The following is a 26,057-nucleotide window of genomic DNA, read 5'->3' as shown; positions in this document are numbered from 1 at the left end:
AGGAGCTGATGCGATTCCTGGATATTATCGAAAATTTTAATCCAATGTTTCCATAACAGCTGAACCCCTGATCAATTTGTTGAGTTAGAAAGCGTAGTTTCATTGGTCTGAAAATTATTAATGAGGCTTTTGATATCTTAAAGATGCATACTTAACACACTTCTTTCAGCTCCAAATTTCAGTCAATCATAAAAAATGTCTGTTGATGCAAGTGATTTTGGGTTGGTGGAGCATTGATTCAAGAAGACAAAAACGGCGTAGATCATCCTGCATGCTATGTCTGTATGCTAAAAACAATTAAATCAATTAACTCAGCACTGGAGAAATTATTCCACAATCGAAAAGGAATGTTTGGTTTAAATACTAGCTTTGCAACATATATTACTTTAGCTCCTCCGATTATTGTATTCACTGATCACAACCCCTTACTTTCATTGACAAAATGAAAAACAAATATAAGAGATTATTAAGGTAGTGTTTGATATTGCAGGGATACAATATGAACATCAGGCACAACATAGGAAATGATAATTTAATAGCAGATACAAAATAATAAAAGCTCTTTAATTTACTCGCTCTATAATGTAAAAGTAACAGGGACATACCTAAAGTATTTGGCACCTCAGGCAGATCATTCCTTGCCCACCCTCCTAATAATTTTAAAATGTGAACACACAACAAAAATATTATGTTTGCAAGTAGATTTTTTAAATAATACAGTGCTGTCATAAGCAAATTGGAAATAACTGTTACTTTGACGAATTTTGCATTTGGTTTGAAAAATTGTACTGGTATTTCAATTCTCCTTCTGGATGTCACCTGAGGCGGACCTCCCCTTCGCACCAACTCTTAGTGAGCCATTGAAAATTAACATTTACTTTTCTTTCACTTGCGGATTTTTTTATTTTTTTATTGAAAATTTAAGCCGAAGCACTAAATACTAATAACAATGAAGGTGGTAGGTTCAACAAGAGGAGGGTTGGGGAGAGGGCCAGTTTCAGGTAGAAATAACACAATTTGGAATGAAAAACTAAACTATGAAAAGCATTAGAAAGAACATTTCTCGAAAATGAATCACACGAAGATAATTCCGAGTCAGTACATGAGAACTACAACCATTACTACTACTGCTGTTTATGTTGATGATATTATTTGCTTTAGTTTTCTTCCCATCTACAGCTTTTATTTCTTCAACTGTTACGACACTCAGTACTCTTATTAAAAAATTAATCCAATAAAAACCTTCATGTAATTTGTAGATTTTGACAAAAAATAGTTTACTCAGAGATATAAGTAGAATCACTTTACTTATAACTATTTTTTTAAAAACTGCAGTACGCATATAGAGATCAGAATTAGAAAACGAAAGCATTAAAATATTGGATCAAATGAGACATAAATTATCTCATATAAATGCCAACCTAGCCACCAGTCTTATGAAGGATTTATATGGAGATTAACAAATAAAATAAAATATACATGAAGACACAGCAATAATAATATCAGTAATTGTTAATGTTGGTATTGTTGTTGTTGTTGATGATGATGTTGATGATGATGATGATATTCTGCTATATTGTGAAAAGCAAGAAGAATAAGTACACTGTAAATTTAAAAGTAATGTGAAATTAAAACAAATCGTCGTCAGCATGAATTAAGTTATATAGTCACTTCCCATTCAGGTAATTAGTAGAAAACTTTATGTCAGTTTTGCCTAGATTTTGAATTATTGCAGTTGATCCTACCTAATTTCATCAGAAAATTTTCAATTTCATTAAGCCAAATCAGTAAAGAAGTAAAAGGTATTTTCTTAAATGTTAAATATATCTTTAAATATGATTAAAGGGCCTACATCAGTACAAGCTCCCAATAGCTTTGCCCTTGTCAATAATTGACCAATGATAATATTTTTAACTTTAATGAGCAGTGTGGTCATAACCAACAATAATAACAACAGTAATAATAATAAATAATAATATAATAAGTACAAGTATAATCCTGAATAATGTCTTTCGTACCGGACTCAATATTGCTTCGATGCTCGTTTAGGTATGGCCATGGGTTAACAGCGCAAATGTTACGTGGTTCTGAGCAGAGCTATTTTGATTCCTATTGCCAATGTGAGCTACGGAACCCTACTCAACCGGCAGCCGCCAATTTGTATATTGTTGTGATGAAATTCACGAGTTGAGAAGGCTTTCACAATTTTTGTAGGAAGATCATAAAAGAATTAGTAATTTTGTTTCATTGTCGATATAGTAGCTAGTTAACTATAGAAGTATTGACATAGTTCAATAGTACACACAAGGTATGTCACTTATCCCTAATTTCGATAATTTCAAATTTCCGCAATCATTACTTGGCATCCGTTATTGTGATCGTCAGGTGCTCCCCCTTTCCAATATAAAGCTACTTATCTTGTCGCTTTTATAATATAATAGATAGGGTCCTACGTCAGAACGGGCAGTGGGGATAATCTGAGGAAATTTTGAAACTGATTATTTTCCTCTAGGTTATTGCTTCTTTTTTTTAAACAGTGATCTTTACTTGGCATAAATTATTGTGGTGGTCAAGTAACCTTTCTTTTTATATAAAGCAATGTAAACTGAAAAAAGAAAAAGATTTTTGAGTTTTAAGTAGCTAGCATTGAGTTATTTACATTGTATGGATCCTACATTAGTCCTTCAATGTAATACATAGTACATGCTGTTTTTGTTTAAGCGCTATGTCTTACTATCCATATAGCGGGATTGTATAGCGTGTTCCGATGTCATTGACATCGGAATGAGTAATCAAAGTTTCAGGAATACCTAACACATTTGGCAGCATATATCAACACTCTTCCACTAATTTATGTGTAATTAATATTCTTACTGTCCTGTCTTTATCCTGGCGGAATGAAAATATGTCACTCGCAAATGGATGCATTTACATGTTCCGTTGACATACATTTGAATTTATTTGCAATGCGACAGTAGTCGAAGTATACCAAAGTATGTTTAAGTAGGTTCATTTGGCGGATGTTTTTTGAACGAAATGAAACGTTGCTTTATAGTACCAATAGGCATAATATATTTTTATTTGTTTTTGTAAAGAATAATATTTCAACTTAACCTGATTTCAGCATTTGGCTCTCATTGCTTTCCAGCTAACTGAAATGTAAGCCAACAAAACTTGAAAACAGTTCCATTTCTTTTGTGAGAATTTGAATTTATTTGAGAAAAGACATCTGGGTAAGTAGAGTCTGAAAAAAAACCCATTATAACTTTACTTTGTAGGAAAGCGTCGTTATCAGTTGCCAGTTGTGTGTGATATTTCTGAAAGTTTGACTTTTGTTATACTGTTAGTTGACATCAAAACACGATACACAGTGCTGTTAGGCAGTAAGACCCATCACCCCCAGAACAAAAATATCTGGTGATGTATCTTATATTGTAGGACTAGATCCTACATGAATTTGAGAGACAATAATCCAATATATAACAATGCATCTTGTTGAACTTGAAGACATTGAGGCTTCATTTTCAAAATTATTTCCTTTTTAATGTATGTTTATTTTTAAAGAAGGAAAGGTAATTTTAAGTTTAGAGCCTTAAAATGTGAATGAATTTGTTTCCGCTACTGTAGTTTTAATTTTTAGGTGAAATGACTAAAAAGTTATTACAGTACTGAGTAACAATAGGCATTTAATTGAGTATTTACACAAGTAAATGAATCGTAGAATACAATTTCTCAGATACAAAAATCTCAAAGAATTAAATATTTTAATTGATCAGTTGATGAAATCAGTTGTACCAGGTGCTGTCTAGTACTAATATTAGTACCCTAACTTTGTGGACAGAGTACTAAAACAAGCCTATATTTATCAACTGGGCAACCATTTGTGATTTATACATGGCACTTTTATAGCATATTGCCAAAAAAATTTAAGATGTTCAAGACATATACTGAAACAAATACTCCTCTTATTTAATACCAGATTTGGTGAATTTAATTGAAGAAATATGTGTTAAAATAGCATCTACCTTCATCCAATATTTTCTTTTTGATTGTTTGCCATACTGTTTCATCTGATTACTTTCATTTTCAGCCTTGTTGTTTGATATGCCATAAAAGGACATTGCATCTTTATTGGGAATGATAAACAGATGGTAGTAAATACATCATATATGGCATGCATTTGATAACTTATCAGTGTTCCCTTTACCCTCATCTGTGCTTCAGAGACCTCTGAATAGTTAATATGAGCCCTAGTTTTGATACCAAAGTTTGGTTTTCACTCAGGACTATCCCCCAGTTCTGATTTTTTTACTCTCAATCTTGTACTCCTAGGGGATACATGAAGATATATTTAAACATCCAAATATGGTATGACAGGCCTTATTTCTAAAATAAAATGCCACGAGAATCTCTTGTTATCTATCATGGAAAAATATCTAGATGTTAAAAACTGCTGACCCTTTAATAACAGTTAAAGCTTAAATAGCCTTGATATATAATTATTCTTTTAAAAATGTAATTTAAAATAGACATGAATAATTTATTACATTATATAAGACATCTATCCAATTTAGTGCTAAATAATTATGCTCACTCACTAGGAAAACAATATACCCTATTGTCATGAAACTGCCAGCAAATCAATTGAACTCATGCTCAGAATAAAAAATATAGCTGTCGCCACCTTTGGCATTTTTCAAAGCAAAGTCACTTTTTCAAAGCAAAGTCAGGATTATCAACATTTTAGGATTATCTTTTACTTTGTATTTTTTTATGTGCATCAAATTTCAGTACAATTTCTGGTTTTTCATTTTGGACTTTTGAGTACAAGTTTCACATTTTTGCTGAGTTTCATGACAACAAGGTTAGTTTGCTCAAAAGCACCAGCAACCTCATTACAGATTAGGCCAATTTAACTTGTTTCGATTGCAAATCTATTTTCAGATGGGAGAGACACCAAACGAATTTCAGTTGAACAATCCACCAGCAGATGGAATTTCCGCAGTGAAGTTTGGTCCCAATTCCAGTCAGTTCCTACTAGTGTCTTCCTGGGATACATCTGTCTGTCTGTATGATGTGGTAGCAAACCATCTGCGTATGAGATACAATCACCCTGCGCCTGTTCTGGATTGTTGTTTTCAGGTAAAAGATTTCAAAATTTAACTTTCAGCCCTATTTTGCAATCAATTTTGATGCTTTGAAGCACATTAAACCATCTTACACTTTGGCGGATGTAACATATTGTGCAAAAAAAATTTATTAAGAAAGATTAAAAAAGAAGTTTTTAAAAGTTGAATACCGGGTATGGATTTTACAACATTTTAAACAACTTTTGCACCGTACTATCTACAGCACATGAGGGACCTTGAAAGTTGTGTTTCTGAACTACTGTAAAATGTGCATTTTATGCATCAACTGTCATGTGTCCTCAATGCCTTCTTTGAAGAATAATACTTATCATTATCCTAAAATGAAATATTTATCATTATCCTAAACACTTCCATGGAGGATGAAGATATTGTTACTGCCCCATCAGTTGGTCTATTTGTCTGCATATGGCAAAACTTGTCTGTGCTTCTCCCACCCAACATTGCTTGGAGGGTTTTATAAATTTTGTAAGTGAGATATGTGGTTGGTATTGATGCCAAATGTGGGGTTTTTTTCTGCCCATTTTGGGTAATAAATCGTAAAATTTTCAAAGATATTATTTGGTGAAATTGTTCATTATCATTTCTCTCACACATTGCTTTGTCACCTCTGTCTTTGTCGGTTTGAGTCTCAGGCTTGGCTAACATGGGTACATGAGAAAGCTTGCCAGTAGATTCTCGTGGGTCAGTGGTTCTTCCCAGGGTTTTCCAGGGCTCTTTCTCCACTAGTTATTCTGGCCACCATGTATAGCCTATGTTGTGCTGAAAATGACTTTAAACCCTATAACAACAACAACAAGAACACACACTACTTAGAATTCTTCTGTCAAATACATCACCTGATCACATTACATTAGGGATAAGTTTCTGCTACTCCGAATCCAGCCCACTTGTAAAATGAAAAATGTCTTTCTGTCGATATAAAATATAGATGAAGGGGAGCAACTCTTTTAAGTTAACTCCCCTTGCTACCTGCTTGGTGTCCACCATTCTACCCACCTTATCCTAAGATGTCCTTCAGACAATCCAGCTAAATTCTGTAAAATTCATAACTTAATCAGCCTCGTTTCTTTAATATGGTTTATACAATGTCAGAGATACTACCAATATTTGTGAATACCAGAATCGTGCAAACTTTGTATCTTGAAGACCAGTGATGTGCGATAACTCTCGCTAACTAGTTTAAAGTTGTGCATATAAAAATGTCCTCTGTGCAGTATACAGTTTTTATTCGACCGCTCACTATGAACTGATGTGCTCCACTGGTCTCGGATGTGGGAGGTCGTGGGTTCAACCTCGGCCAAGTCATACCAGAGACTTACAGAAATGGTACTAATATCTGCCTCGCTTGGCGTTCAGCATTAAGATGTTAGTGTTAGGACTGGTCGGCCTTGTGTCAGGATAATGTGAGTGGGTGTTACATCATGCTACATGTCTGCGGCATGATGCCCCAGTGCTAGACATCACTATAAACTGCCACACTATAGACATTGTAGCGATATGACTGAAAAATTGGTAAGGGTACGTTAAAAATTCAAATCACACACACACAGAGTTTTTATTTAACTGTTATCCCATACACAAGTCATTATGCAAGTATACATGGTGAACTCCAGTCACTTTTACTGGGTTCTATGAAAGCATTCTCCAGCAAATACTGAATTTCCTTTTTCAAGCATTCCTGTTTCAGAGGGTTCATCCTGTATGGATGTTGTTGTCATGGTAAATCTTGTTTGTTCTTATATTAACATCTGGAAATAAGTGCTCATATTCAAGTAATAACTGTTTAAGTTCATTCCTTTCTTGTTGTTGCAAATGTGAAAGTTTCTGGTCCAGATTATTCATACATAATTTCTGAATTCCAAAGATTTGTTACTCCAAAATCAATAGAGTGTGATTGCATTCCTTTCCTTAAACCCTTATTGAGTGGGACAGGTACAACTAAAGTAATTGTATGATTAGCCTGGCCATCTCTTTCAACACACTCCTTTAACATATTTATGTGGCAAAATTGTTTTTGTTTTCATTTCCCAGGAGTATATGATATAATTTCAGTCATTTACTTTTTAAAAATCTTCTTGTCAACTGTGTAAGGACCATAATACTTGGTCTGAAGAATATTTTGTGGTATGGGCAAGAGAGCCAGAACTCTATCGCCAGGCTGAAAACTCCTTTTCCTTGCATTTTTATCATACCTTATTTTCATTTTTGACTGAGTAGAGTACTCGTAGATTAGTTCTTTTATCCTCTCAAGACTTTGACAACTTATACTTATACTTAAAATTGGAAACACAGTCGAGAAGATTCATTTCAGTATTTTCATTAGAAAGCAATTTTTCTTTTAACAATTTCAATGGTCCATGCACAGTTATGTCCAAAAACTAGTTCAAAGGGGCTGATTCCAGTGTATCCCCCAGGGGTGTAAAATTGAGGGTATAAAAAAACCCTAGGGGTCAAAACTGGGGGTCAAATAAAAAATGTGGGGGTCAAAAATGTACTGACAAATTTTCATACGACTCGTACTTTTTCAGCTTGAAATAGGATATTGCAACTTGCACAACAAACTCTCTCTTTCTCTTAACATTTAAATACACCAACATGCACAATTAACAAACAAATGCATTGTCCATTCAAAGAATAATTTTATTAGTTCATTTTTCTTTTAAAGTCATACTTTTAACAGTCTCCTCAACAATATAATAGCCCAACACATTACATATAAGCCAATACAAAAAGCCAGATAAATCTTTTTAACCAAATGGGAGTTAATTTACTGCCTTTCATCAAATGTGTACTATCATTGGTTTCATTGTACTTCATCCTAGAACACATTTATCCAAATATCAAGGAGGATACTGATTCATGTTCTTTCTAATAAGTTACACTTGAACTTTAAGATCTTTCTTTTATTGCAGTAAAAGTTAAAAACCAACAAAATCTGCAATGACCCGCTGACTTTGTAATCCAAATAACGCATTTGTCTCTGCAAGTTTACTGATTTCTATGTTGTGAAATAATGTCTTAGGTTATAATGTGTTCTCCAGATATCTTGTGGCGAACGAGGGCCTATTTTTAAAAATTCTAAAATCCTGTCATGAAAGGATTATTCACTTTTGCAGTCTCTGCAATCACACGATCAGAAGTCACACTGGTAATCATAATGAATATTCCAGTCAAGGGAATAATTTTCTCCATTTTTCATTAAAGTTAGATCCACAGTTACTCTTATGTGTTCTGCTTCTTTCACTTTCTTCGCTAATGTTTTTAGTGCATGACGTTTTAATCTGGAGATCACTTTCTAGTGCAACGAGGCTTGATGTTAGCTATCTAGAACAGCTTGCTGAGCTCGATGGAAATCGTGAGAAGCTCGGGAGATTAGGGGAAGCTACTCCGTCATAACATTGCCTATGCTAGTCTGGTTCATTGTTTTATATGTTCCCTGCGTTGCACTTTGCTATACAAACAGAGGAGCGCAAGGCAGGGAGCAAACAAAGCAGGGAACCAGTCAGTGCCTATACGCGAAGTATATACAATGCCATCCATCATGCTATGCATTGGGTATTAAATAAATCGTGATCATATTATGAAAATCCTTTGCGTCAAAAAACCGCATGGTAACAAATTGTGTGTATCAATTTTCTCCAGCGTGCGTCCCTGATGCACAAATGTGCATAAAGGGAAACACTGTGATTCCTAAAGATTCTTGAACTGATTACCTAACAGCAAACAAAAGTAAATGAATGCCTTCATCCCAATCTTTGCCTGCATCAAAACAATATGACTGAATCATATTTTTCAGAGTTTGGTGAAATCTTTCTAAGGCTCCTTGGCTCTCAGGGTGATAAGCAGAAAATTTGAATTGTTGGATGCCTATTTCATACATAACTTGCTGGAAAATTACAGCAATGAAATTTGATCCTTAATCAGTCTGGAGAGATTTGGGAATGCTAAATTGAGTTTTAAAAAAACTTTATCAAAGCTTTTACTTTTGTTTTAGATTTGATATTCCTCAAAGAGTTGCTTCTGTGAATCTTGTTGACGCACACATAATGGTCAACTAGTATTGTTTACTTGACTTGGTCTTAGGTAAGGGACCAACACATTCTACCATTAATCTGCTAAATGGTTTGTCAAATGCAGAAATAGGTTGCAGATGAGCCTTAGGTATCTTCTGATTGGGTTTTCCTACCATTTGACAAGTATGACAAGATCTGCAGTATTTTCAAACATCACTTTTAAATTTTGGCCAGTGGAAGTTATTCAAGATCTTGTGATAAATTTTTTGAATCCCTAAATGACCAGCCAAAGGAGTTTCTTGGGCCAGACTTAGTATTTCCTGTCTGTACAATTTTGTCTACGATGTTAGAACTACAATTCACTCACCACTCGTCACCAGCAGGTACCTCAGGAGATATCCGTTTTCTCATAAGAATCCCATTTTTGATAAAATAACAGACAAGTACTTCAATGGCTTCAGTTTCACTAATGGCCCTTTGAAACAAACAGAAGATCTCTGGATCTTTTTCCTGTTCAGCAACAAGTGATTGTCATTTGTCACCCTGATTAAAATAAAAAGAAAAGTGGTTAAAAGAGGATCACTGTGATCAATACCTTTTGATTGATCCAAACAAGGTGTGAGAGTGAAATCATCAAAAGCCTGACCAATACATGTGACAGCTAAAGGAATACTTTCCTGATCAACATCATTCTCAAGAGCTTTCTTTGCCATAGCTCTAGAAACTGCACAAGCTGGGTATAAATCAGGGAATTCTTTTTCAATAGGATTGACTTTCAGATCCAAACAAGGCTTTTCAGTTGCAAGTGGATTAACCACAACCTTGTCTCCAGCTAGGTCGTTGCCTAGTAATAAATGAATAACTTCAGTGGGTAAAGCAAAAACTGTCACAACTGTCACTGGTCCTGAGACTAAGTCTGATGACAAATTTACACATTGGAGAGGAACTCCATGAATAAGAACAACCATTAGAAAAAGACTTCTCAGAAAAAGGCAAAGTACCTGATAATAAAAGATTATGATGCTGTTGACACTTCAGCACTTCATAGGTTACAACAGACATCATCGTCTTCCATTTTGGATTTCATCGGGATTTGAAATCAGTTTCATTCAGGAATTTTTTTACTAGGATTTCTTTGTTTTTAATTCTTGGATTATTTTTGGATTTGATTCATAAAACCTTAAGTTCTTTTTTCTCATTTTTCACTTATTATTCTAGAGAAATAAATTATTTGTTAAATTCTGAACGCTTGTTTTCATTTTTTTCCTGTTACTTTTTGTAAGAGCCTAGACTCGTAACAAGAAAATTGGGGTACTCATCATTGGGATATATGAAATTTGGCTAAAATATTTCAGAAAACTGTTTTTAAATTTAAATTCTCCATGATTTAAAAAAAAATCCTAAGTATTATTTCACATTTTAGAAATCTTTAGTGAAATCAGCTAGCTTTTTTACAATTTCATCAAAAGTGGAGATCTTTCTTTCAAATTCTACCCAGGAACAGTTTGACCTTTTGAAAAAAGATGAATTGCTTCAACTTGCCAGAAAATGTGATCTTTCTGAGGCAAAGCTTTCTTTAATGAACCAAGAAATAAAAAATATTTTGGACCAAAATTTGGTGTCAACATTCTGCAGTATTGATGCTGGAAATGCAGAGATGTGTAGGAAATCTTCTGATCTTTCATTGCTCCAGAAGTTTTGAGAGAAGGGGAATGTACAGTATGTTATTTGCCATATAAGAAAAATATGCTGTATGTCTCTCTGAATGGACATAAAATCAACAGTGGTGTTGTAGATCTATTTAAGGAGTTTAATATCTTAAAATCTTTTGGCTCTTGAACAAGTTAACATTGATATTTTACAGAATCCCTGTTTGCTGTTAAAGAAGACAATCCCAAAAGATGGCATATCATTGCTTTAAAGAAGGTAAATGGGAAAGCTTATTGTGTGATGTGAAAAGCACTTATAACAATTCCTTAACAATCTTCTTTCCGATATTTTAGAAGACCTTAGCATTCTTATGATCATAATTGTTGGAAAAACTCATTTCATTAAATTAGAGATTAATTTTCTCCCTAACAGGATGCTGTTCATTGCTATAGTGGAGGGCTGGACAACATACTAAAGGTCTACGACTTTAACACCAACTCAGGTATATTGTTATACTGATCTTCATGTAATCCTGTCTAAATTTAATTAATTCTGCCTTAAAAATGTGTGAGCATGTTAAATTGTAAAATGAGGATGCATCCCATAATCTGTCTACATTTGCTATTTTAACACATTAACTCTTGAAGGTTTTTGTCGTTTTCACCCAAAGTTTGAGTAGGAAACACATTTTGAAAGCGATTTCTGAATAAATCCTAATAAATCAACTTCCAGGTGATTTTCCAATAATATAATGCCTAGTTGTGTTAGGAGCATGGGTTTTCCTTGGCTATTGGCTTGTGCATGAGCAGAAAGGTAAAAGTTGGTGTTCTTTTTTTCTTTCTTTCTTAACAGACCCATTATTTTCGCATCAAGACCACTCTTTATTTTCCAGATGCCCATCTTCTCCTACTTTTTGCAAAGGTTCATCTGTCTGTTTGCAGTTATACCAGTCTGCCTTAGATCTGAGATCAAAATGTCTAAAATCAGTACACAAAATTGATTCCGACCACATGTGAATTTTGGGTAGAACAAAATTTGGTCCAAAAAATTAGGTTTTTCCTGCTGTATTTTGTAGTGCAACTAGAACTTCCAGATTATTTGGTATCATTGTAGAGCTACATCTGTCTACCCTTCTATAATACCACCCACTTTAGTTTATCATGCATGACCTTGACGCTACAGAGCTCGACAGTAGGTTACTACCTCCTGCCACATAAACTCATCATCAGGGGTTAATGTGTTAAACTTCTCAAAAACCACATGAGCTTTTTTTTTAAAAATCATGCATAGAGCATTAATGGCTTTCGGATTTGTACAAATTATGCCAATGCACCATCAAGTGTGCCCAACAATATGGAAAAATAAAAGAGACCTTCATTGACTCATAAAAACCTACTTAGAAGAATTTAACAAAATTTTAAAGCATCCTGGCATCAATAGCTTTCACCTTTATACAAATGCCGGTGCACCGTCAGATATCACTACGTTACTAAAAACAAAAACTTTAAATAGCTTTGAAAACCACTGAGCAGTATTTAATCAAATTTGATAGCAAACATTATGCATTGATTATTTATTAAAGGCTGTTTATCTTCCTTTGAGTGGAGAAATCACTGACACCTGGCTACTCAACAGACATCAGACAACTGAATAGACCCGTTAATCATGTGTTAGATTGAAAACAAAGTCTAAGAGAGCTTGCTTTGAACACTTCCAACCTAATCCATTTCTCCCAGATTTCGTAAGCACCCTTGGGATTTTAAAAAATGAGACTTTAACAACTACAGCATGCTCTCTTTATAACGCTGTACATAGATTCCCTAAAATGAGCCCACATTATTATGGAATTTTATACTGAGGTGTGTACCATCGCTGGGAGCTGAGGACCTGGTAGATACATCACATCTGGGACCCCACTGCATTGAGTTTCTTACAGTCACATGTGACAGGTCACATAAAAGAGGTAGAAAGATCTGTTTATCATGTGATTTCTAAGCCGCTGCAATATGGTTTGATTATTCATGCAAATGTACATTATATATTTCTGGACCATGAGATTTTGAAATGCATTCACTGTGTTTAAGCCTAATACTTTTTTGAAAAATATTAGTTACAGTTTGGTAATGATCACATGAACATTTGATCACTCAATACAGTCAACTAAGTGGGGACAGTGATGCAATCATCAATGCTGCGGTAAAGGAGAGGGTGATTGTCAACTACATTTTGTACAACAATTATAGAGGACTGTCGGCAGCTGAATTACTAACAAAAAGGATGGTAGTTGAATGTCATTAGTTTGATAGAAATTCCACAGGTACTTCCAGTGTCAAGCATGGAGTGGTGTAACACTTTAAATATGTTTTGTTTAAAAGCAAATTTAAAAAAACTCATCCACCCTAAAATTTGTTTAAAAACATCTTGTGGAGAAATCCATAGCAAATCATAGGGATAAACTTAAGGTTTGCGCTACTACCCAGAGACCTATGGACAAGAAAAACAATTCTTTTTAAAAGTGAATATACGCTTTTTATATGTATCGGGAATCTTTAACTTTTTCCCCAAGTTCAGCCTGACATTTTGATGGACACAAATCTGTTGCTTGCATTGTTATGTTGGTTTTTTCAATTATTTGATCCCTCCACAGGTCTTATCAGTTAGTTGCAGAAAACCTAAGTTTATTCTCATGATTTGCTATAGATTTCTAAGTTTTTTTTGGGGGGGGGATTCATGTACAAAATGTATTTACACAGTATTTCTGTCAGCAATCATAATGTTGCCACATTTAAATCTACTCACAGTTCATCACTTTGATGAAACATTCTGCTTGTTTTATTGATACAGATATCTCTGTCAATTTTTCCTGACTGCTGACATCAGCAAGTCTTTTATGTCAACACTAACAAGATTTATTCTTGCAAGTTCATCAGGAGTGTGAACACTCAGCCTGTACTGCAGCATAGTTTTGATAGATCTGGGTGCAAAAATCCAATGTTCACACTCCAACATTGATACTGAAAGTAACTGAAATATGTATCAGTTGAATTACATTCATGTACTGTCCTTTCCTTGAAACTAGTTTTGTCGGTGATTCAGCTGCTGATGTACAATGTATTTGAGAATTCCCAATTCATTACTTGGTCAGCATCACTGTTCTGTCTTGGCTTACCTTAATGTGCGATAAAAGTATCCAATTGATCAGAACCAAACTGTGGCATGTCACTAACACTTAAAGGAAAAGTATTAGGCTCATACACAGTGAATGCATTACAAATCTCCTTGTCCAGGAATCTATACGTTTTAATAATCCATATATAATGTACTGCTTTGTGTTGGAAATCATTGTCACTTGATGAACACTTCAGTTCTGTGAGTGCTGTAGTCTTCAGACAGTTGAGGTGTAACAAATACAGTCTGTGACATCTTTATCGATTCTCTAAGAAAGAAACAATATGCAAATTAGACCTAGTTACCAATGAATTTCATTTAGTGAGACTTATTGACTGACAAAGAAAGTATCGGTAAACTAAACATGGTTACCTTTGGAATTTTACACTGTACACTGTATTTTTACACAGTATTTGGTTTCTCATTTCTAAACCTGCCAAGCCATAGTTGCTACATTATATCCAAGTATATGACAATTCTGCCCAATAGTACAAAGGTGTCATTGGTCCGTTACGTAACTTACAAGAATAGCACCTGACACATCCTTTCATGCACAATGATATAGATCCACCAGATTAACTCTACTGGTCATAGACTAAAAGAGCTTATGGGATGGCCTGTTGTCTATCATCCATCTGTCAGCACAAGTTTGTTATCGCTACTCTTCTTAAATGCATAAAGGATTACTATTAAACTTTACAAACACACTTTCATCCCATGGTCAGTTAGACCTAATTGAATATGGTGTCACTTGGACCTCCAATATGGCTGCCACAATGGATGGATTGCCTTATGAACTTAAGGCATTTGCAGAAAGACTTTTTTTAAATGTCTGGTTGGTCTTAAATACAAATTGTGCCAATCTGATATCCAGTATGTCTGTGGTGTCAGCCATTTTGAAAATTGTGTTGTTGCTACTCCTTCTGAATGGAAAGTTATATTCACATGGGATTTTTACCAGAAAACTTGTGATGTCAGACTGGTCCTAATTGAAAATCGTGCTGCTTAAACATCCAATATAATCATGTTATGGCTACTTCTTATGATTGGATAGTCATATCGTAATGAGCTTTTTCATTGGTTGGGTCTGCATTATATGAAAATGAAAATGGTGTCTATCTGGCATGCAGAATTGCTACCATGGCAGCCATCTTGAAATTCTTGTCATTGATACTCCTCATGAGCAGACATTATATAGGCTACCAGTAGATCTTTAAGTTCTGATTGTTTTGATTTACAGGGGCTTTGATTTGTATATGCATGATGCTGTTGTTGTTGTAGGGTTTAACGCCATTTTTCAGCACACGATAGGCTATACATGGCGGCCAGTATTAATGGTGCAGGAAGAACCCAGGAAAACCCTGGAAAGAACCACCGACCCACGAGAAGCTACTGGCAAGCTTTCTCACATACCCACATTGGCTGAATCCGAGACTCGAACCCACGCACACAGAAGCAGCAGAGGGGGCGAATCCGACATTTTGTCCAATCGTCATTTTGCTTAATTATTACTTCTGCACTCAGCGGATCCGGTGTAGTCAGCGCTGGTAAAAAAAAAAACGACGACGTCGTTGGGGGATCGTCGCGTCGTCATTTGGTTTAATTAACACCTTCTGCGCGTCGATCCCCAGCGTCGTCAGCGTCCGGTAAGCACATCGACGACCGCGTCGATGTCATCGCCCCCTCTGCTGCTAAGTGGTTATTTATAATGAAAATTATTTACAACTAACCGAATATTTGGTCAAGTCCGATACGATATCGTGTCCGAGGATCATGTAAATTTATCGTTACGAATCCATGTGGGGTCGACTGAGCATGACTAAAAAAGTTTCGAAAAACATTAAAGTCCATGTCACCGCCGCACCATGTCTGCCAAATATTTCGTAGCGTGTGTGTATCAACGCCGTTGAACACAGCAAGAATATTACAGTTGTCTCTAATTACTTTTGGAATCTGAGTGTATCGTTGAGTGACATATATCACGTCAGTGTTTTTATGCCTGCCTCTGGAAAATATCCTAGCTGGGTTTTTTTGATTGTCTAACATAACATCATCGTACACGACTAGATTGTTAACGTCGCCATCAATATCATCAATACCCGGTGCATCATTGATATCTGTAATAAACTCGATGACATTTTTTTTAGCGATCGCTGATGCATTCTCGTTGAAATCTTTCAACACCTCGTAGCATCTTTGATCATCTACGCTAGGAGCAACCAAATACAACTTATCCCACTTCATCCATCTCATTATTAAATTGAGTAACAATTGCGTCTTGCCGGATCCAGATGGTCCGATGATAATCATCCGGATCGAGTTTGGTAACGCTGCAACATGCTTAACTGGTTCTCTTGTTTTAGTCGCCGAAAAATCAATTATATTCATATTTCTATACATAAATTATGGATCTATATTGTGTGAAGTGTAGAGTGCGTACTGGCACAAATGATATGACAACCGCTACAACAAGAAATAACAGATCGGCGCTTACTGGTAAGTGTGTACAATGCGGTACAAAGAAATTTAGATTTATTTCTATTAAACCCGGGGATGTTTTAAAAAAAAGCGAGGAGGTGATATTGCAGCCAAATTGGCAAAACTCCCCGGAACACCGTGGGCAAAGTATCCAGGAGAAAAACACCTCCCAGGATATAGCTACTGTGGCCCCGGAACACGATTAGATATTAGACTCGATGATCAAAATCAGCCGCGACCCGGTGAGTATCCAATAAACGCTATCGATAAGGCGTGTCATGCTCATGATGTTGCTTACAAAAGTAGCGATCTGCAACAGCGTCATATCGCGGATGTAAAATTAATTCACGCGCTAAATGCTATTCCTGATAAATCCGTGAAAGAAAAATTGGCCTCATGGTTGGTAAAATCGGCTATGAAAGGTAAATTAATGATTGGCGCTGGTAATTAATAACAATCATCCAAGAAAAACGATGGATTCCATCTATTATTCTCCGAGAGGATACTGGAAGGGGAAGGCCGCAATTGGTAAGCTTGCAAGCGCTGCAAAGGTAACAAAGACCACTGCGGCTAATTGGTTATCCAAACAGGCTATATGGCAAATTTATCTACCACCGCCTAAACAAATCAACTTCTCTCGCTTTGATGTCGGCGTGCCTAATGAAGTTCATCAGGCTGATATACTATTTTTGCCGCATGACAACGGTTACAAATACGCGCTAACCGTAGTTGATGTTGCGAGTCGATACAAACAAGCGGAGCCGTTAAAAACAAAGTCGGCAACTGAAGTAGCCGCTGCGTTTGAAAGAATTTATCGAAGAGGCCCTCTGCGCTGGCCAAATCTATTACAAGTTGATCCCGGTAGTGAATTTCGCGGCGCTGTTTTATCAACGCTGAAACATCATAGCGTCGCGATACGACGAGGTCATACTGCGCTACATCGTGATCAGGCAATTGTTGAACGATTCAATCGGACTCTCGCTGAACGGTTATTTGGATATCAATACGCGAAGGAATTCATCCAAGAAAAACGATCTCGTGAATGGGTTAAAAGGTTGCCAGGTGTAATTGCAGCGTTAAATAACGAGATTACCCGAGCAATCAACATGAAGCCCAGCGACGCGATTAAATACGAGTATATACCCGGAAGATCAAAAATAGATAGCGTTTCCAAGCCGATTCTCGGCGATGTCACTGTCAGATATCTGTATGAACCAGGAGAGCTTGAAGGCGGTAAAAAAAGAGCTACTGATCCTATTTGGAGTGTTACCACACATAACATATCAACGATAACACGATCAACTGGTAGACCACCGATCTATAGACTGGATTCAACTGCTCCTCAGCGCGGATTTACACGCGAGCAACTACAAGTGATACCTAACGATACTCAATTGCCCCCACGTGGTCTTAACTAGCGCCGTTGCGTCTATTGCACTCAAGACAGGTCAACCTCACATTGTTTTTGACATGACCGAGACTGTTATCGATCCTATCCACGGTAAATTGGCGAGTGTCTTTATCCGAATAACGCCAACTCATTATACAATTGCAACTCGCGCAGTGATTATTCTGTTGTTGTCGTAGCGAGATTATTAATTCGGCATCAATATCAAAACGCCGCTGTTTTTTTTTATCCTGTTGGCGGTAACCCGAGAGTTTTCTATCAATGACGCTTGCATCGATGGTGACTTTGTCGCCGGCTTCGTCGGTGGCTTCGTCAATAACAATTCTTCGAAGCTGATTTATCCTTCGTACTCTGGACACTGCAAGATAGACTAGATTCGACCATTCGATGCGATTATCAACTATCCAAACAATTGTGTCCGTGATGGTTAGTCCCTGCGAGGAATGTATTGTTGTTGCGTATCCTAGCGTCCACGGGGATTTATCAGCACGTAGCGCGTCCTCGACGACGCTGATATCAACGAGCACAATATCATTCAGCACGAGAATTTGTTTTTTTGTCCCCGACGCTGTCGGGGCTGGAATTTCAACTTCAATGTTCTGCCGCCGTGTGTCCGCGGGTCTATAACATAACGGCACTGGACGCGTTGGAAACTTTTCCTTATGCAACGTAAACAACTTCCGCTGAAGTGTGTCTCTGACTATCTTTCTACTCGCTACAATCAAATCGTTTGGTCTCCATGTTTCCCAGAATTCATTCAACGGCGTTTCCGGAATCACCTCGCGGATTATTTCACACTGAACTCTATCCGGCTGTAATCTGATTAGTTTTTTAACCTCGCGCAGTTGTTCATCAAGTGCTCGGTAATCAGTATCGGTTTCTTCATAATAGTCTACGAACCCGCTCAACCACTCATGTGGACCCTCGCCGACAAATGGTGGTGGTTGGCCATGGTCCCCACACATGATTACCGCTGTATTCGCGCGCAGCAACCACTCAAGAAACATTTGTAAAGTATCTAACGAAACAGTACATATCTCATCCCAGATGATAATGTCGGGAATAAATTTTTCACCCATTCGATCAGGAGTCCACTCACCGCCGCTGTATCGAAAAAAGCTGTGATAAGTAACGGCGTCAACATTTCGTTGTTTTATCTCTCGCGCTAGTCTATGGGTCGGTGTAAGCACGATTATACTTGCCCGCGTTCGAAATAATTCAATTGCCCGAGTCGTCTTTCCTGACCCGCCACAGCCGCTTAAATAAACCGTCTTGTGTCTACAAATTGGATCAGAACACGATGGTGCATTAGACCATTCTGACAATTTATCACCGCGTAAGTAGTTGTTCTCAACGGTGACATCTGCTGACGGGGAATAATCGCGTCGTATTTCATTTTTAATTCTCCATGTACCCCAACTCTCGTCCGGACTAGTAAACTCGGCTACGTTTTCCTTATACGCTACGTCAACATAAAATGAATCAACGGCTACTCTAACCGCGGTATCGGGAAATCTATTTATCATCGAGAATAAATTGATAGCGGCATAACCCAGCATAGACGCCCTCAAATGTGGATACGCCGGGCTGTCTCCGTCGCTGTAGGTAACAACTGTACCCAACCTTGTTCCATTGGACAAGAAAGCTGTTTTGCAGTTCACGTATCTATTTTTTGCCACTGCGTCCTTGATTACGAAATCATATTCTGCGTCATCTATAATCAGCCGTGAGCAATATCGTTTGTAATCGCAGTTTTTTCCACCTTGTGTAAACTTACCAATTATTCTTCTACCGAGATCTTTTGCCTCTCTGTTTCGTTGGTTAAATATCCTCCTGGACCATTCGATGATATATTCCTCGTCGGCATCAATGTTTTTTCTGGACTCGTCAATTATGCTATCTAGACGCTCCGGTTCTGGTAACCAGACTTCAGTCTGCGCCCGGTATGATATAATCGCGTCACTGACAATCAACGAAACTAGCATGCTACAATCAATCATATACCGTAGCAGCGCTATTGGCAACCACTTCTTTTCAGCCATGTGTCTACCGATCCAAATATAACAACAGCGATGAAGTCCTGCCGCGAACTCAAATGATACTATGCGAGCGAATCCGGTTAAATCAAAATCAGGCAGTGGTCCATTAATAGCAACACGAGTCATTTCATGTCTGGGGTGTCCAAATCGTTTGAAATACTCAGCGGCGGATCCATACCCGAGAAAACTCGCTGGATAACAGGCAACCATATCAACCGAAATCATAGCGTCGCGGTTGTATTCAGTGTTCCATAGTCCACCGTGATAGTATTCCAAACAACTGGATTGTACATCCGGTAGAAATTCCTTGCGCGTTGGTCTCCACGCATTTTTCCTTGCTGCAACATGAGCTACAACCGATGGAATCGTAAAACAATTTGTTAGCAGTTGTTCATCATGCTCTTCAAATTCCATGGCGGTTTTTTTCATCCTGTTGTGAAATGCTTCAGTGCGATATAATTCGCCGTTTGGTCTTACAAACTGATCAAAGGTATCCATGTCGTTTTCAGCGCTGCGAAGTAACCACACTGATACAGGGTCATTTTTACACAAGCAAGCAATAGCATCAAATAGTTTCCTCTCCGCGAGAAAACCGTCCTCTCCTAAAAATTCCCCCGGGATATACTTTACTGTTCTATCCCGTGGAAATATTGTGATCGCGGGCGTCCATGCGTGTTCGTTATGATCAATAATTTTGATTGGGGCCCCATTTGATTTGTACTTTGATTCGTATAATACTTCACCGGTTATCGTTGTAACGGTTATTGGAAATCTCAACGACGTTTCTAATCTCGCTATGTCGCTGATGGTCGCTCCACGCTCTTTTACGGTTAGTTCCCACTGGTTGATTTTGCTACGTCGTAAATCAGTCAATTTGTTTCCTCGACATGCATTTGTAAAATGTTCTATTATTCGTTCTGCTACACAATTTATCCCCGTTGACTGTTTCATCGGTTTCAGTTTTCCGATATCAGGTTTCTTATTTAACGGGTATATTCCATAAACAACTGATGTTTCAGGATACGCTCGTTCATAGTATGGTCTGTCAATTCCGGTTAACAACCCCGGCTTGGAGTCGCGGCTGACAATGACTGTTTTCTTGTCGCTGAGAACTGGTTCAAATTTATCACGTATGATCCAATCGCCTGATTTCACCCGGACAATGAATTTTACTCTGAAGAAATATCTTTTACCGTCAAGTTGTGATATTATCGTTGCTGCGCGGTTGTCGTTCATGGTAGCATCAACAACGCCATCAATTCGAAATGTTGACCAACTATGAGATGCACCATCACGTTTGAATTCATTGATACAATCGCGTATTTTATTTAACAGGGTTCTATCGTTTATTAACGCTTTTGGTGTGTCCTTGAGGACTCTATCGAGATTGAACTTAATATTTTTCCGGGGCTTAATTGCTGCTAATCTCTCGAACTCATCCATATAATTAAAACAAGTATTTAAATGAAAGAATATAGTATAATGAATCACTGCAAATGGTTGATGATTGGGTCGACAACCCCGTGCAATAAATCATGTAGAGGTGAATTCTGCGGATATCATTTACAAAGCGTTCGTAATGGTTCTCTTGGCCCCCTACCGTGCTTGGTTTGCCACGTCGGTGTAAGAGGAAAATCCCAGTTGTGTATTAATTGTGGCGGAAAGCGATACAGGGAACTAAAACGCTATTATGACAAACGAATTAAAAACGCCGTCATTGACCCCACCGCTGACTCCGTCATCAAAACCCCCCAAGACTACGTTGAAAGATTCATAATTAAACCAAATAATAAATTAGACAAGTAGTATTATTATACAAATGGACCAAGAATTTCAGCCGCACCCCCTGCTCGTCAATTACGAGGCATCTCGCGACGGTATTGTTAGAAACCGCAGACTGAAGAAGCCGGTTGGATGGAAAAACAATCACGGGTATTTAATGTTTACTGCTGGAGGGAAAAAATATCTCTGTCACAGAATCATCTATGAATGTTTCCACGGATTGATCAAAGATAGTCTCGTTATTGATCACATTGATTCTAATTATCAAAATAACAGACTGTGTAATCTGCAAGCCATCTCTCAGAGTGAAAATAGTAAAAAAGGCCAAACTGGTAAATACTCAAAGAAAGCAAAACCCGTAAAGTCATTTGATACAACAACTTACGAGGAAAAAATATTTCACTCCATGAATGAGGCAGGAAAATATTTTGACATTTGTATCGCCTCAATACAATTTGTTGCAGAACGAATATATCAAACAGCGATCTCAAAAAAGACGAGTCATAGAATTCGATTTTCATATATAACATCAAAGGGAGATAACTCGTTTTGTGATAGCGTCGCATGACAAGAGTTATGTCCCTTGAAGTCCAATTAATGTTGCAATTAATTAATCATTTTACGATGAAAACTAATGAAATACACGCTATTATCTAACAGCTGTATTCTTTTTTTTAATGTTTTATTCAAATATTTGGTTTCATTTAAATGCCGTGAAACACCATTAATAAGTATTTAAGGGTTTAACGATTCAAGGGAATTCAAATTAACACACACCTTGTGACTGACGCCACTGTATTAGTCACTTTATATACAAGATGACTCGTTATAAGACTGGGGCTTTCGAAAGCCAATTCAACTAATCAAAACTAACCCACGCTCTTGACCCGGGCGTGTGGTTGTCTTTTGTTCACAATCATGCAACCGGGTTAATTTAATTGGGTTGCTTTTGATTGGTTGAATTGGCCGTAGAGTTCCGCCCCGCCGTTTTATGTTTGTGCTGTCTTGTGCCGTCCCATCATCCATCAATCATTTCATCCTTAATTAAGTACATGTAGTGATGTCCCCAAGCATATCTTCTGGGCGGTCTACGATGACGTTTGTCACCCTAGGCCTCCCTCCCGGAGATGTATGCTTTGGGGTTCCAAGATGTGAATGTCCTTAATTAAGTATATGTATATGCCTGTAATCTGCCACAACACTCGAGTGGAGATTTACGGCATTGTACCGTCCATGTATGCCTGTAATCTGCCACAACACTCGAGTGGAGATTTACGGCATTGTACTGTCCATACAAAAAACGGGGTCAAAAATGACCCCAAATAATTTTATTAAATTTTAACTTAAATTTTATTAAAATTTTTGATATTAGAAATAAGATGTTTATAAGAATATGGATTCCCAAGACATCAATAATATATTAACTGAGATTTCAAAATTAAAAAATCAAGGAATTGAATTATCTGATGGTCTCGACAGTGAAAAAATATTATCCGATTATGAGATTATTAACGAACAGTCGAAACGGGGGCGTTTTACCCTGGCCCGCGAGTACTTTTTTATAAAACGATTACAACATACGATTAATGAGAACCTGTACCACAATGACGCAAATGCATTCATTGGACTATTCACTGCCGTTGAAATAATACGAAAAAAACTCGGACGTGTTTATGAACGACGCCGGGAGATTTCTAGTAAGATCAAAAACATTAGAAGGATTATAAACGAAAACTCCGTGGAGCCCCCGATGGTACACTCGGCGGAAAATTAGAAAATTGCGGATCAATTTACAATAATGGTAGGTGAATCACTTACTACTCGGCTAGCCAGAGAGCGGCTAGCAGCGCTTAAAAAGTTCATACCGTTACGAGACAGGGTGAGAGAGAAACTTCAAACGCGACAACAAATGCAAACCGATTTTACTGTTGGAAGCGAACAACTCTTTGCCCCGGTAACTAAAGCGACTAAGGATGTTACAGCGGCAACTGTACCCGTTCTTGGTGCGCTTGAAAAGATAGCGGCAGAGACAAAACAAACAAAAAGGTCTTTAGAAACACTCCCTGCAAAAATAGCGGCTGCTACAACACGGAGGCCACCACCACTCGCTATAACCGAACCACAAGAACCTTATGTTACAATGGCCGACGAGGAAGAATTAGGTGCTACTGCGAAAGAACCAGAAGAAGAAATACCCGAAGAAACACCCGAAGAAACATCGAAAGAAAAAAAGAAAGAGGGAAATATACCCCGTAATGTTCTTAAAAAGTCCGCAATAGATCAAATTAGAGACATCGACGACGATGAAGAATTAGTTAATTTTGTTGCTACAACATCAACTAAGAGCATTCGAGATGAGTATATCAATGAAGGTTACAAGAAAAAAATAACCTCGACGGAGAACTGGGCAAGAATAGTGTATTTAGCGAGTAAACATAGAGAAGCATTACCACATCGTGGTGATCCCGATTACGATAAATTCCTCGAGAAAGTTAAGAGTAGAACACCAAAAAAAGGAAAAGGATACCCTGTTGGTAAAGAATCCTACGGCGTTACCTGCCCTAATAGTGTTCTCAGTGATATATCACGGCTGGAAGTACTAATTGGAGGAAAACGAGCCGGAAATAACTCTACGGAAATAATCAATGAGGCCGCTGATATTTGCAAGCGGTTATTTGCAGGCGGTATTATGGACATTAATGTATATCGAACGCTCATAGACGAACTCGTGGATGATTAATTGGAAAACTGGTGTTTTTAATAAGGATGATCATACACTACAACCATGATAAACCAGTACTCGTCTACGTGGTAAACTCGCGATTGCCTATTTACCGCGCGTACTATGGAGATGGTCTCGGTAGCACCATTGCGGGGTTATTTACAAGAATGGCTCCAAAAGTAGCGCCGTTAGCCAAACAATTAGGAATGAAGGCTATTGATGTTATTCGTGATAAGGGTATTAGTGCCATTGGAGATGTTGCCGGAAGGGCGTTTTCTGCCGCACGAGACAAACTAATGTCGTTGGTAAAATCCAGGAGAAAAAAACAGAAACCACCGGTAATGCCATCAACGACAGTGATGCCTGCAAATGTCAGTAAAGTAATAAATAACGCCGTGGAAGAAAAATTAGAGTCGTTGGCGACGACTCCGTCGTTGGCGACTTCGCCATCCGCCGATGCGGCAACCAACGCGCTCATGAACGCGATAGCGGGAAGTGGTCTACGACGAAAAAATCGCAATTGAAAACATCAACATGATAAATAATAGAATGTTTGCGCGTACCGCTGATCCCGCGTTTGATATGGACGCCCCAGTGCGCAGGGATGATTCTGTCCGTGATTATCAATATTATTCTTATTATGCAGCGCAACCCGACCTACGATCGCGAATTGAACTTCAAGTCCAAGATACCAGTAAATACTTTCTGCCGTGTGAAGCGTTTATCGAAATTGAGGGAGAACTCGTGACAAATGCTGCCGATAATGCACCGTACGCAGATGACCATCGTGTTCGAGTTGGTTTCGTCAACAACGGTATCATGGCGTTATTTGAGAGTGCCAGATATCTTATTGACGGGCGAGAAATTGAATCAATAGAACGCGAGGTTGATGTTGCAACGACGATAATTGGGTTGGCGAGATACTCGGATGATTATACAAGATCGGCGGGCCCATCTATGATGTTTGCGAAGGACGCCGCCGATAATGCTGATCACATTCAGTACATCAACGTGCTGACACCACGAAATACCGCAGCTGACCAGGATGAAGCAGCTAACCCAGACCGCAGAGCAAAACCAGGTGACAATTTCACTGTTATAAAAAGCACCAACAATGATTTCAATCTAGGATTCGCAGCACGAGTAGGAATGTTGCAAGGACCACGCCGAAAGTTTTCATGCGCGATTCCACTCCATCACATATTTGGATTCTGCAGAAATGTCAGGAAGGTTATCTATGGGGCTAAGCATACAATCGCGCTGACGCGAAGGGGTGATGATAACAATGCAATATGGCGTGCTGCTGGCGTCGCTGCCGGTAAAGTCATTTTAACTAAAATGGCATTGTGGATGCCGGTGCTGACTCCATCAGTTACCACGGAAGCACGATTGTTAGCATTTATGGAACAGGGAGGGAAATCGTTGTTGAGTTGGCTAGCGGTAACAACTGATGCTAAAGAGGATAACGTCGCCGATACGTTTACATGGCACTTGGCGTCAAAACAGGGTGTTTCAGCCCCGCGTCATATATTCATAGCGCTACAGAATAGGAATCGATTGGGTAATCAAGAACGCAGCCATATGATATTTGATCAATTAGGAGTCAGGGATGTTTCGCTGAGAATAAACGGACAACAGGAACCATCC

The 26,057-nt window shown here is 37.8% G+C and overlaps 1 protein-coding gene across 4 annotated transcripts in view; it reads left to right on the top strand.

The window, feature by feature from the left end:
* The first annotated feature begins 2,071 nt into the window (after positions 1 to 2,071).
* The window catches only part of LOC149795728 (mitotic checkpoint protein BUB3-like), a 36,714-nt gene continuing 12,728 nt past the window's right edge, over positions 2,072 to 26,057 (top strand). Inside the window, exons 1-3 of one of the 4 annotated variants that reach the window (XM_089965632.1) lie at positions 2,072 to 2,186; positions 4,945 to 5,142; positions 11,246 to 11,315. In XM_089965632.1, coding sequence (XP_089821758.1) covers positions 4,945 to 5,142; positions 11,246 to 11,315 — 268 coding nt within the window. In that variant the 5' untranslated portion in view covers positions 2,072 to 2,186. Of the gene's footprint in view, positions 2,309 to 2,400; positions 2,513 to 4,944; positions 5,143 to 11,245; positions 11,316 to 26,057 lie in introns of those variants that run through there. The other 3 variants (XM_089965631.1, XM_089965630.1, XM_089965633.1) reach the window with 3 other exon arrangements.

Source organism: Sinohyriopsis cumingii, chromosome 7 (assembly GCF_028554795.1).
Source record: "Sinohyriopsis cumingii isolate HCF-2022 chromosome 7, ASM2855479v2, whole genome shotgun sequence".
Classification (NCBI taxonomy): Eukaryota; Metazoa; Mollusca; class Bivalvia; order Unionida; family Unionidae; genus Sinohyriopsis; species Sinohyriopsis cumingii.
This window is presented reverse-complemented; position numbering and strand designations above follow the sequence as displayed.